Below are 13,500 nucleotides of genomic sequence, written 5' to 3'. Positions count from 1 at the left end.
CACCCAGCTTTGGGTCATCTGCAAATTTGCTAATGTTACTTTTAATCCCTTCATCCAAGTCATTAATGTATATTGTAAATAGCTGCGGTCCCAGCACTGAGCCTTGCAGTACCCCACTAGTCACTGCCTGCCATTCTTAAAGGGACACATTTATCCCCATTCTTTGCTTTCTGTCTGCCAACCAATTTTCTATCTATGTCAGTACCCTACCCCCAATACCATGTGCTCTAATTATGCCCCATAATCTCCGATGTGGGACCTTGTCGAAAGCTTTCTGAAAGTCAAGGTACACTACATCCCTGTACACTACACTCTCCCCTGTCCATTTTCCTAGTTATATCCTCAAAAAAATCCCAGAAGATTAGTCAAGCATGATTTCCCCTTCGGAACGATCCTGTTACTGCTATCCAAATGCTCCGCAATTTTGTCTTTTATAATTGACTCCAGCATGTTCCCCACCACTGATTATAATATAACTGATCTATAATTTCCTGTTTTCTCTCTCCCTCCTTTCTTAAAAAGTGGGATAACATTAGCTACCCTCCAATCCACAGGAACTGATCCTGAATCTATAGAACATTAGAAAATGATCACCAATGCGTCCACGATTTCTAGAGCCACCTCCTTAAGTACCCTGGGATGCAGACCATCAGGCCCTGGGGATTTATCAGCCTTCAGTCCCATCAGTCTACCCAACGCCATTTCCTGCCTAATGTGAATTTCCAAATGTGAATTGCTGAGCAAAGCTCAAAGTGGAGCATTTGGATATGAACTCTTATTGTCCCTGCCATTATAATTCACATGTTCATGTTCACTTATAAATTGTGAGACACTGAGTGAAATACACCGAGTTGTGTACACCGGAGGGCATCAGAGATGTCCTCATTCTTCAGGAAATGGGGCTTCCCCTCTTCCATTATAGATGAGGCTCTCACTAGGGTCTCTTCTACATCCCGCAGCTCCGCTCTTGCTCCCCCTCCCCCCACTCGTAACAAGTACAGAATCACCCTCGTTCTCACCTTCCACCCCACCAGCCAGCGTATCCAACAAATCATCCGCCAACATTTCCGTCACCTACAACGGGACCCCACCACTGGCTATATCTTCCCATCCCCTCCCCTTTCTGCGTACCGCAGAGACCGTTCTCTCCGTAACTCCCTGGTCCACTCGTCCCTTCCTACCCAAACCACCCCATCCCCGGGCACTTTCCACTGCAACCGCACGAGATGCAACACCTGTCCCTTTACCTCCCCCCTCAACTCCATCCAAGGACCCAAACAGTCTTTCCAGGTGAGACAGAGGTTCACCTGCACCTCCTCCAACCTCATCTATTGCATCCGCTGCTCCAGATGTCAACTTATTTACATCAGCGAAACCAAACGCAGGCTCGGCGATCACTTCGCTAAACACCTGCGCTCGGTCCGCGTTAACCAATCTGATCTCCCGGTGGCTGAGCACTTCAACTCCCCCTCCCATTCCCAGTCTGACCTTTCTGTCATGGGCCTCCTCCAGTGCCATAATGAGTCCCATCGGAAATTGGTGCCTCAACAGCACCTCATATTTCGCCTGGGCAGCTTGCAGCCCAGTGGTATGAACATTGACTTCGACACCTTTAGATAGTTCCTCTGTCCCTCTCTTCCCCTTCCCCCTCCTACTGTCTTCCTGTCTCCACCTATATCCTTCCTTTGTCCCGCCCCCCTGACATCAGTCTGAAGAAGGGTCTCGACCCGAAACGTCGCCCATTCCTTCTCTCCTGAGATGCTGCCTGACCTGCTGAGTTACTCCAGCATTTTGTGAATAAATACCTTCGATTAGTGTAAAAGTATCAATTGAAATTCAAGTATTTGCAATTATGCCTGGAAGTATGTCTTTTGATAGCTGAAAATATGTTCAGTGATGGGGACATCATGAGACTGCAGGTATAATTTTCAGGCAGAGAATATGTGTCGACAGTGATTATCATCTACATGTTTCACTCAGTTTAATTGATCCTGATTGTTGGATAGTTTGGAATATAAGGAAGCTCAAAGAAAGTAAGCAACAGTGCTTCTCAAACTTGTGGTTGTGAGACAAAGATGACATAATAGGTTAAATGTGGGTAGGTGGGTGAGATAAAATGAAAGTGAAAATGCAACTGTATTCATATTTCCTGACTAGGTTAAGTCATTCAAGCACAAGCGTGGGCCTTAATGCACAAGCTGCTAACTACACTGCCATGCGCGCACCTCCCACCGTCTGCATCAATCTCAACATCTTAGCAATGGCAACATTTTTATTTCTTCTGTTGATAGGGAAAATGATCTTCTTTCTGCTTCCCACTGCCTCCCACATAATATCATTTAGCATGTTAAACCATGGCGGTACCTTCAATCATAGTGCGTTCATTTTAGTCTTGCTATCTCTTTACACAATTCCTCCAAATGCCATCTTTGAATTGTTTCCAGATAAATCACCCTATCATTACATTAAACTAGTGTACACCATGCTTGTTATTGAGCATCGGAGACATGAAGGGTAGAAGTAATATTATAATTATGTGGATATATTGAACTCAGATGTTCAAACATATTAAAATTTAGTTTGGGTTTTTTGTCTGTTATTGTTCCCTGCTGAGAATCTATTGTACTTAAATTAATAAAAGCATACCAAATGATTGGCATTTTTTGAAAGAATTGATTGTATCCATTTATACATTTAGACCATAATCAACACAAAATAATTGATATATTTTTTCCATTTTAGAATCTTGTAGCTAGATTTGTCTCCTTGATTCCGTACCTTCCAGATCATTTAGGATTTTCCGATGCTTGCAATATTTGGTTGACATCACAGGTATGCAATAATGGTGTATTTAAGGGAAGAGGAAGAACTATAAAATGGTAAATTACGTTATTAACTCTCCTGTGATAGTTTAATTATTAATAGTTTGCAAGAGGATTTATGGTAGGTAGTCCATTGATGTTTTTTCCATATAAATCTATAGCCATGATACAGCTATTACAATCATCTTTGCAATTCATGCATGATCAATTTTTATTGCAAAGTTATCTGTCAACAAATAGTAAATTCCCAAATTCATGGTGCTTTCTTTCAGCAATTTCTTAATCTAATACTTGGAGGTAAAGAGGATCATGCAGTTCTTCTTTGTAACTATTTCTTGTACATGAGAATGAATGCATATGTACTCTTAGGAACCTCAATTCTCGAAGTAAGTTCAACTTTATTTATAAAACTTTATTTTGCTGACCGTTTTCCAATCTACAGTATCTAATTACATGGCAAATCTGATATTTAAGGTAGAGAAAAGCTGGGAAGATTAAGAAACAAGACATGCAGACAATTTGATCTCATTGCTTTTAAACATTTTTTCAAATATACTGGTTTGAAAATAATAGTGCTGAAATGAGGGTTGACAGGTAAATGTAGTAGAATTAACACGAGTCATCCTTCTCTGTGGACTCTCAATGTATAGCCTTGAGTTTCTCAGTACCATCCCAAATGTTCTTTCTCTGTTTTGAGCAGAATTGGACCAGAGGTGTCCAGAAATCAATGGGGATGTTGCATTTCTTCTGGGAAGCTTTGAGCACATCCTTGAAACTTTTTTTCTTGGTGCCTGGAAATCTCCTTTTACAACAGATTTGGAAGAGAGCATCAGCTTCGGGTGCCTGGTGTTGGGTATACAAACAATGTGGCCTGCTAATGGAGCTGACTGAAAACATCTAAGAGCCTGGGAAATGATGGTAGCATCGGTTTGCTAAATCTATGCATTAGTTCGTTTAGTTTAGAGATACAGCAGGGAAACTGGCCCTTTGGCCCATCAAGTCCATGCCAATCATCGATTACCCATTCATTTAGTTCTAAGTTTTCCCAGTTTTGGACTCACTCCCTACAAACGCAGTGGAATTTACAGGGGAGAATTAAGTTACAAACCTGCACGTCTTTGGGGATGTGGGAGGCAACCGGAGCACTTGGAGGAGACCCATGTGGTCTCAGGGTGAATGTGCAATCTCTGCACAGATAGCATCCAAAGTGAGGATCACTTTGATCACTTTGGGTATCTGGTGCTGTGAGGCAGCAGCTCTATCAACTGCGCCATTGTGCTGCCTCACTGCCATTCAGAGTTTACTCTCACGACTGCAGTTATTACTGCAAAATGATTGTAAATGGCTAGTGTCCAACCTAGAAAGAAGTGATAATCAATAAGATGTGACGGAGTGATTTTCAGTTCCCAATTAGATGAAATACACTGTAGAGACCAAGAGGAAAATGACGATCCCTTAAATATTTTGATATTTAACCCACAACTATCTTAAGTCTTAAATCACCCTGCACAATTCTAATTCTGCCTTGACAATGGAACTGTACCGTTTACTTCTTGTAGTAAACAGCCTTGTTTTTTTTTCTAATTATGGTTTTGCACCAACATCACCTTTTTTGCAGTTTTCTTTTTTTTTTAGAAATGTTATGTTTAATTTATGTGTAATCTATATATCATTTGTTTTTGTGTGCTCATCTGAGTCTATGTGCCTGTGACTTAAAGGTACAGGCAAGGATTTAATGCTATGTTGGTCTTCCTTCTCACAACTGAATTGTACATTTGGACTCTGGAACCACATGCAGAGCAGGTTAAGCAATGATCAAAGATTTTCAAAGTGCTTTTAAAAGGTGATCTTTCATTAAATGATATCAGAATGCATGGGCCTTCTCGAAGGAGAAAATGTAAATGAAGGCATAATTTTGGGAATGATATCACTTCTAGTGGATTATTAGAAATGATAGTTATATCTGACTAAGCATTTTGCAATAAGGGAATGAGGTCATGCTAAAGAGACAACACAGCTTGGCATTAATTTTCGTTCTATGAATATTTTGTCCAGGCATCATTTCAAAGAGCTCCTGCTTCAAAGGTAATGATATAAGAATCACTTTTAACAATAATACTTGAATGATAATTGCTCCAGCTTTGAGTGATCTTGAAAGGCTCTACAATCATTGGAATGCCTCCAGTTCATGTGAAGGAGTACTACCTATCATTGAATTCCAAGACTTTTGCTAATCTCTCATCTTATGCCATTAGTAAATAATTTAATGTATCAAACAACCTTTCTACCAAGGGTGAATGTTCCTCCTGTTTTTCCCACCCATTCATTTTCTAATGTTATTCTGTTTAATCTCCTCAGTCTTTTTTTTGCGAAATTGTGAGCCCATTTCAGATACATGCATCCCACAAACTGTGGGCTATCTTCCTAATTTTGTGATAATCTAGAAGGACGATGGAGTGAAATGTCAATCCTATGTATGGCCTTTCCATACCATCGGCTCCATAGCTAATAGCAACATTCTCACAAAATTACTGCCAATTTCTGAAAGATTTCTCCAAATTTATGTTTTAGTAATTTCTACCCTCGTGCCTGTACTTGTTTACCTAAAAGTAGCTTGAAGACAATGCAGACATGTGGAATAAAATATATCTCTCACGTTAATTTAGTTGTGTATTTTTGTTGTACTTTGAATATCCTTATCCATAAGGTATTCTGACTCATAATCCAAAATGTTCTATTTGAAGGGACCATCAGCTTATGTGATTACTCAAGATAATATGAACACCATGATTTGGAATCCTGAAACTGGGGATTGCTATGAGCAATTTAATGCTTTTTGTCCACTGCAAAGTGCTGATTGTTTGATCAATAGTGAAAATGTGAGTATTCTTGAAAATAAGATCTTATTTTTTCAATCAATGTGCATAAAAAAGCTATACAAATAATAATTAGCAAATTAAACCACAAATATTGAAAATTTCATCTGCATGTTGAGTTTGCGTCGAATAATAAGTAGACTGAAAATGATGCATATATGCCATGTAGCTACTCAGGTTGTCCAAATAAAACATTAAATGAAGTGGACTCCACCCTATTATTCACTGGGTGGGAATGTATGGAAAATTAGGCATTGACTACAAAATTATACATAATTACGGCAACTGTCTGTCTCTCCCTATCTAGTAATTTTTTTCCCTTCCTCCTCCCCTTTCGTTTCTAAAGCATTGACGGATTTTGGCATTATTTGGCATGATTTTCATGTTATGATATCATTTAATCACTTTATCCAAAATATGAGTGCATACAGCAAACAAAAGTGGTTGCAGTACCCACAAACACTTTAAAGATGGTTCTGGATTTTGGAATCATTTGAAAATTAACATATAATACATTGTAGGACCTCCAGTAATTGAGAACAAACATGTAAATGAACTTTCAGAATCATTATTAAAACCACAACCAATTAGGTTAAACAAATACTATAATGGAGAGCTCAAATCCAGACCGAAAATAAGTTTGTAAAAGTAGCTTGAAGACAATCCAGACATGTGAAATAAAATGTTAAGATTTTTATAAGCATTTATAAGATTTGTAAGATTTTAAGATTTATAAGCATTATAAAAAATGTATAAGCCCCACACCATGGCACAGCACGGTAGTAGAGTTGCTGCCTTACAGTAACAGAAATCCAGATTCTATCGTGACCACAGATGCTGTCTCCACGGAGTTTGTTTGTTCTCCCCATTATCCACGTGGGTTTTCTACCGATGCTCCCACATTCCAAAGAGTAACGTGTTTCTAGGTTAATTGGCTTCAGTATTGTAAATTGCCTCTAGTGTGCGTAGGATAGTGTTGGTGTGTGAGGTGATTGGTCATCAGCGCAGACTGGGTGGGCCGAAGGACCTGTTTCCACACTGCATCTCGAAACTAAACTAATTGTATATTTAATAAATATTTCAACCAAATACATGAAATAAAATTAAAGACAACACAAAAACAGCAAAATGCAAGTTCTTCACCATTCAAATTATCAGGTTGTAGCAGGTTTTCACCTTTAAAGCATTATCGTATGATCTGGAGGTGGTGCCCGCTGTGAATATTAATTTACCGCGGCTCACACTCTGACTTAATCTTGATCTGTTGCTTTCCTTTTCTTCTGCAAAAACAAAATGATCCATCTTTGTAAATTTGACAGATGGTAGGCAAGATAAAACTAATGTTACGACTTTAATTATTGCATAAGGTACTTTTAATTATTGTATAATAGAAAAAAATATTTTTAAAGTTCTATAATGAATTTCAAAATATATTCATATAGATCTGGTTTAATATTCAAAAGACTAGTCGTCCTATGAACATAAGTTTTGACGTCTCAAAAGAACATAATTGGCAGCCATTCTTCAAGAATCCCCAACATCGTGCATTGTCTTCTGTGCAGGTAATTTATTATTACTATTTTGGAAGTTTCAGATGCCATTGTTGGCTAGTAATTTATCCACAGTTTTATCCACAGTTGAAAATATAAATACAGTAAACCCTTGTTTTTTTGGACCTCTTTATAATGGATTTCAGTTATAGTGTACAGACCTACTGATGTCACCACGGCCCGCTTCCTTGGCACATGCCTGCTAATGCCACCACCAGCCCACACAGCCTTCTTGGCGATGCCTGCCACCACTGCCTGTATTGCTGTATTGAAACCTTGGAGTTTTGTAGCTTAGGGCAGGTAAGGCAATGGTTTAGTGGCACTTGAATCGCAGCTGAAAAAGGCATCTCTGTCAATGCATTTCTTGCTCAGTCTAAATTTTATTGCTGGGTTTCTACACATGAAATGCCATATATTGGGCTTGCTTATAGCAGATAATCAGCAATAACGGACACCATTCCCCTCCCCCTCCCACCTTATGGCCTGTTGTAATGAGGGTTTACTGTATTCTAAATAGTACTAGCTGTACATAGCCATCCACTTTTGAAATTTGGTTCTGTTAACCTTAATGGTCAAGAACTAACATTTAACTCTAAACATAAAATAGTTTGTTTTAAAGCTAATTTTATTAACAATGAAGATTTGTTCTGATTGTTGTGCATAGGATATTTTAAGTCTTTTGATTCAATAATATTTTTACAAGAGTTAGATCTTAAGCAAATCTGCAACATGTAACACGGAAATATTTTCTAGCCACAAGAATTAATCTACTATTCCACTGAAAGTGCCCTGGTGGATAAATTACAGAACAGGTAGGAACATTTTTTTACTGTCATATATTTAAAAATGGTACAATACATGATCTTTGTGTAATGACAGAACCTTAACCTGTGTCAGTTTGGTAGCAAGGGGCAAGATACAGAATAAAATTAAACATACCTTACAGAAATGCAACAAGCGGAAATATCATGGAAAGGGAGATTACAAGTATAACTCATTATGAAAATGTTAACAACCAAAAGTAAATATGAAAAACATACTTGCAAAGAATAGCAAGGCTAACAATAAAATATCCTGTAAATATATTTAAGTGAAACAATGGCCAGGGGAGTATACAGCTGGCAATAAAGGAAATAGCAGAATTAGTATATGAAAACATTGCATTTTTCTTTAAAGTAGAGAAAAATGTCAAAGTACCAGGAGTACAGTGCAAAATGAAATGAATTATTTATAGAAGTGACTGGATTTAACATAAATAAAAGAATGAATAATAGAGAAAATGATGATGCTCAAGTAAAGCAAATCTCTAGGGCCCAGTGGCTTCCATGCCAGAGTAACAAAATAATTTAGTAAGGACATTTTAAATGCATTAACAATACTGTTCTGATGCATTTATGCATTTCTTGATCCATAAATTATGCTGTTGGATTAGAAAATAAATTAAATCTATCATTTAAAAATGCTGGACATTCCTGTCTACTGTCAATTCTAGAAATTATCTTTCAGGATTTACAGAGCACTCAAACGATCACTCAGTATTAATTTGTGAATATTGAGTAATGTCTGACTAATTTGCTTAACTGTTAATGATGATACTATAGTGGTGAATAATGGAGATGTTAAGATATTATCTATGTTGTCTACCAAAATTCATTTGATAAGTTCACATGAAAAGAAAGAAGATAGAGAAAGGATAAAGTACATTGTTAATTTGGGTGAAAATGGCACCGATATCCCTGAGGAATCTGTATTGCATCCACAGCATGCTCAGCTCCTTCTTCATCTGCTCAGTCTTGATGGTTAGGTGTGACAAAGAAGGGGCAGAGGAAGTGGACAGGGGGAATTGAGGGTGAGAGTCGGTCGGGGAGCAGAGGGGAGCGTGGGCAGAGGCCCCACCATCAAATCTACTAACAAAAACAGGTTTAGCTCATTGGCCCAATCCTGATTGCTTTCCCTTCCCAGGCCACTGGTCTTCTTGTCGCCTGTAATGCTCCTCATACTGCTCCACACATCCCTCATGTTGTTCTGCTGAAGTTTCAGCTCCAGCTTCCTCCTGTAGTCATCCTTGCCCTGTCTTAGTCTCACCTTCAGGTCTTTCTGCACACATCTCACCTCCTCCCTGTCACCATTTCTGAAAGCCCTCTTCTTCTGGTTGAGAAGGGCCTGTATATCACTGGTGACCCAGGGCTTGTTGTTGGGGAAACAGGTACAGTCTCCAAAGTGAAAATGAATTAAAAAAAAATATGAGTAAAAACTTACATGGCACACCGAGTTCTCTGCAGGAAAATGAACCTTTCCAGGAAAGAGGAAATAATTGCCTTGAAATTTGATCAGCACATTTCCTGCAACACCAGGGGATCAAATACTGTCAACACTGCTATTCCATCATCAAAGATGTCTATTGTTCAGTCTCTCGCCCACATTATGAAAAATCGGACTACTTGCTTCTGGACCTTCTTCCTTTCTATGGGTAGTGACTGAAGAGCTCAGATTGTAAGTAGAGGATTGGACACAGTTGGTCAGGGCAGGCAGAGGAGTGTCTTCACAACTGCTTGGAATCAGTAGTCTGGGCGATGTTCAAGGATTCAGCAATGGACGTGAATGAATACGCCACACGAAGAAGTTAGTGACTTCTTACGGAAATGTGTGGAGGAATGTTTTCTTACCAGAACATCCTTGTGTTCCCTAACAAGAAGCCTTGGATGAACCAGGAGCCCTGCAATCTACCTAGGGCCAAAAGTTTCAAGTCAGGCGTTCAAGTCAGGTGAGCCAGACATCCAGGTACGATGTCAAGAGGCCATCAACAATGCAAACAAACATTACCAATCTAAAATGGAGGCCCAGATGGCTCGGCAACCGTGGCAGGACTTGCACAAATCAGTTCATACAAGGCAATGAACAGCTCAAGTGAAAGTGATGCATCACTCCAAGACGAGCTTAATGCTTGTTTTGAAAGGAAGAACACCAATGTAACTTTACAAGCCCCCACAGCTCTCGATGACTCTGTGATCTCAGTCTCGAAGGCCAACGTCAGAAACTTTTGGCACTAATGGTGTTCCTGTCTGTGTTCGCAGAACTTGGCTAACTGGCTGGAGTTTTCACTGACATCTTCAACCTCTCACTACCAAGGCCCGAGGTTCCCATCTGCTTTAAAGAAAATCCATAATGCCAGTACCCAAGAAGAGCAAGATGACATGCCTCAATGACTACCAACAACGCTCAGGTTCATTGTGATAAAATGCTTAGAGAGGTTGGTTATAATGCAAATCAACCCCTGCTTTAGTTATGATCTGGCCCCAATTCAATTTGTCTACTGCCACTCAAGATCGACAGCAGATGTGATCGCTGGACCACTTGGACAACGGGGCATATACCTCAGGCTATTGTTCATCAACTACAGCTCAATGTTCCACCCCAACGTTCTTTCCAAAGCAATTGTCAAACTTGGAACTAGGTCTCTGTTTCTCCCTATGCAATGGTTCCTTGGCTTTCTCATTGGCAGATCGCAATCGAATTGGCAACAATACCTACCCCTCGCTAGCCATGGCACAGGGGCATGTCATGGATACATGCTCAGTTCCATGCTCTACTCTCTCTGTACTCATGACTGTGTAGCCAGACAAAGTTCCAACACTATCTTTAAGTCCACAAAATGATATCCCCATCATTGGATCAATAATGGGTAACGAAAAGTCAGAGTCCTGCAAGGGAGATCAATAAAATGGCAAATTATTTGGGTTGCTACTTTAAAAAATTGGTCTATGATTTACTCTTTGCTTATTCACTGTGACTTAGAATTGAATGGGCACTGAAAAATAAAATCATGGAATGGAGAGTCCAACGCCCCACTCGATGGAATCGATACTGTACTGGAGTGTTTCAAAATTTTCTTCCTCTGCTGGAGCAAAATCTTGGTCGCTCAGTAAGTGAAGAACAGAGCGCTGGTCTAGAGAGCCTTTTAAAAGAATACAAGGTTGGTTATGCCCTTCAGGCCATAACATATTTTTGGAGTTAAATTATTCTGAACATTAAATTTTCTGAACTTTGATATAATACAAAATATGTTCTAGTATCTGTAAAACATATAACTACATTTAAATTTGGTAATGAACTTTATATTTATTAAGGTATAGAATTTTAAATTTCCCCGGTGCGGGACGAATAAAGGAATATATTATATTATTAACATTTGAAATGAATTGACTCCTCATTTTTAGCTACCCATTATCAACAGTTGAAAATGAAACTTTATTTTCTGGCCATTCAGTTTCAAAGTGCTGGCAACAATTTATATTACAGTGGTATCATATTTCTATGTTAGCTTTAGGTTTTAGGTTTATTAAAAATGTTGTTTGGCATGCTATTCAAACAGATCAGATATACCATAAATAGATACAATCAGTTCAAACACATACAGAGTTAAGCATGCAATATTTAGGTTCTAACTATCTGTCCAAGTCTCAAATTGCTATCCATCATGTTTGGGGCTTGTCACAGGTGCCTTCGTTGGGCTCCTGGAGTAAAGGGTTGTCTGCTCTTCATGAAGGTTAGTCTCCTGCCTTTGATGATGCTGTTGCCATCCTCTGACTCTTGTTTTGAGGCCTGGCTTCACTGACTGCACTGCTTACCACCAGCAGGAATTAGCACTGATCACCAGGTAGAATTATCAACGCCCTGACTTACTGATGGGGTTTAATTATGGTTTTAGCTTATGATATAACAAAAAACTTCTCATGGCTTAATTAGACAATAGACAATAGGTGCAGGAGTATGCCTGTTCTTAATTGGATAGCAAGATAGGAGCATCATTAATGGATAATAGGTTTGGGGTAAGCTTTGAAAACAATCCCTCAAATAAGAGAGGCAGGAAAGTGAGTCCACATTCAGTCTGCATCTCTATTATTTCTCTTTCCCTTGACTGACACTTTCGTTGAATATCCAATCACTGATTAATGGCCCTGCGTGTGTTTATTAACACCTATGCTTCCATAGTATCACTAACCTGTGAGTTCATACTGAATGTCTGGTCCAGCTAGTTTTAATGTGGAGTTAAATTTTCCACTTTTCTAAGATCAGCTTGGCCAGGCTTCCCATGAGTCCAATTTTGCAGAGCTGCTTGAATGCAAGACTAAACTATATACACTACTCCATGTTGTCTTCAAGGCCCTATACATTTACCGTAAGACTTTTGTACTACTGCAATCAAACCCTCCCGTAGTAAAGGCTAACAGACTACTTGCCCTCCTGATGCAAATGCCTATTGGTCTTCAGTGACTTCCGTGAAAGCACGCCGAGGACCCTTTGAGCATCAACACTACCCAATCTCTCACCATTTACCAAATACTTTGCTTTTCTGTAATGTGCACCAAAAAGGATGATCACACATTTTCTGCCATGTTCTCAGTCACTCACTTAGCTTGTCCATTATCGTCTGGAGCATCTTAACATCCTTCTTTGTAATCACATTCCCACATTGGAAATTCTCTGCATGAAAATAGGACTTTGCATCCACAATGAGTGCAATCAAGAATAACAAGGTTGTAATTAAGAAAAAGTTATATATGAAAGGGGGAAGGGAAAAGAAAGGGTTAAATGAATAAAGGTGTTTGAATCTGCATAGCACATGAAGATTGTCAACTTGGTCAACAATTGCCAACAATTTTGATTACTCTGATTACTCATTCTTTGATTTGAAAATCTGTTTTGGTTTATGAAGCATATAATTCAGACAACTAATGTATTTTTTTTATTTTGACAGGTTTCTGGATTTCCTATTCAAATGTGTTATTCAAAGTTGGAGTCAATATTTGATAAAGTTTACAGTACCGGTATTCATAAAACTGATATTCCAAATGTTGAGTTTGCTGTTGCCGTGTACATTTATCCATACCCCAGCAATGTATTATCAGTATGGATCTACATAGCATCTTTAGTTCATTACATCTAAAAAATACTTAAACTTGTCATTGTTTAGTATTTTTTACCTTGCTTTACCCTTTTGTTGTAATGTTTTTCTATGCTATACATTTTATTGACATGAGCTCCTATTGTTGGTTGTACGTGGACATTATTAATAAAGTTTAGGTTCTCTAGTCCAATGGGCTGCACTATTTTCATAAATTGAGCACATTAAATAATTTTCAAATCACCCACTTCAACCTTTTCTGCTTTCTAGAAAAATAAAAAAATGCTCCATCAATCTGCTTCATTGGAGCTTCCTGTTACTATTTTATGAAATTCATTTATTTCCTG

General features: G+C 38.7%; 1 protein-coding gene across 1 annotated transcript in view; it reads left to right on the top strand.

Moving 5' to 3' along the window:
* Positions 1 to 13,195, top strand: part of LOC144600837 (protein CC2D2B-like) — a 108,173-nt gene extending 94,978 nt beyond the window's left edge. Inside the window, exons 25-31 of the mRNA XM_078412727.1 lie at positions 2,743 to 2,832; positions 3,095 to 3,208; positions 5,567 to 5,701; positions 7,141 to 7,260; positions 8,002 to 8,060; positions 11,044 to 11,221; positions 13,007 to 13,195. Of these exons, the coding sequence (XP_078268853.1) occupies positions 2,743 to 2,832; positions 3,095 to 3,208; positions 5,567 to 5,701; positions 7,141 to 7,260; positions 8,002 to 8,060; positions 11,044 to 11,221; positions 13,007 to 13,195 (885 nt within the window). The remainder of the gene's footprint in view (positions 1 to 2,742; positions 2,833 to 3,094; positions 3,209 to 5,566; positions 5,702 to 7,140; positions 7,261 to 8,001; positions 8,061 to 11,043; positions 11,222 to 13,006) is intronic.
* The last annotated feature ends 305 nt before the right edge of the window (positions 13,196 to 13,500 follow it).

Source organism: Rhinoraja longicauda, chromosome 16 (assembly GCF_053455715.1).
Source record: "Rhinoraja longicauda isolate Sanriku21f chromosome 16, sRhiLon1.1, whole genome shotgun sequence".
NCBI classification, from domain to species: Eukaryota; Metazoa; Chordata; class Chondrichthyes; order Rajiformes; family Arhynchobatidae; genus Rhinoraja; species Rhinoraja longicauda.
This window is presented reverse-complemented; position numbering and strand designations above follow the sequence as displayed.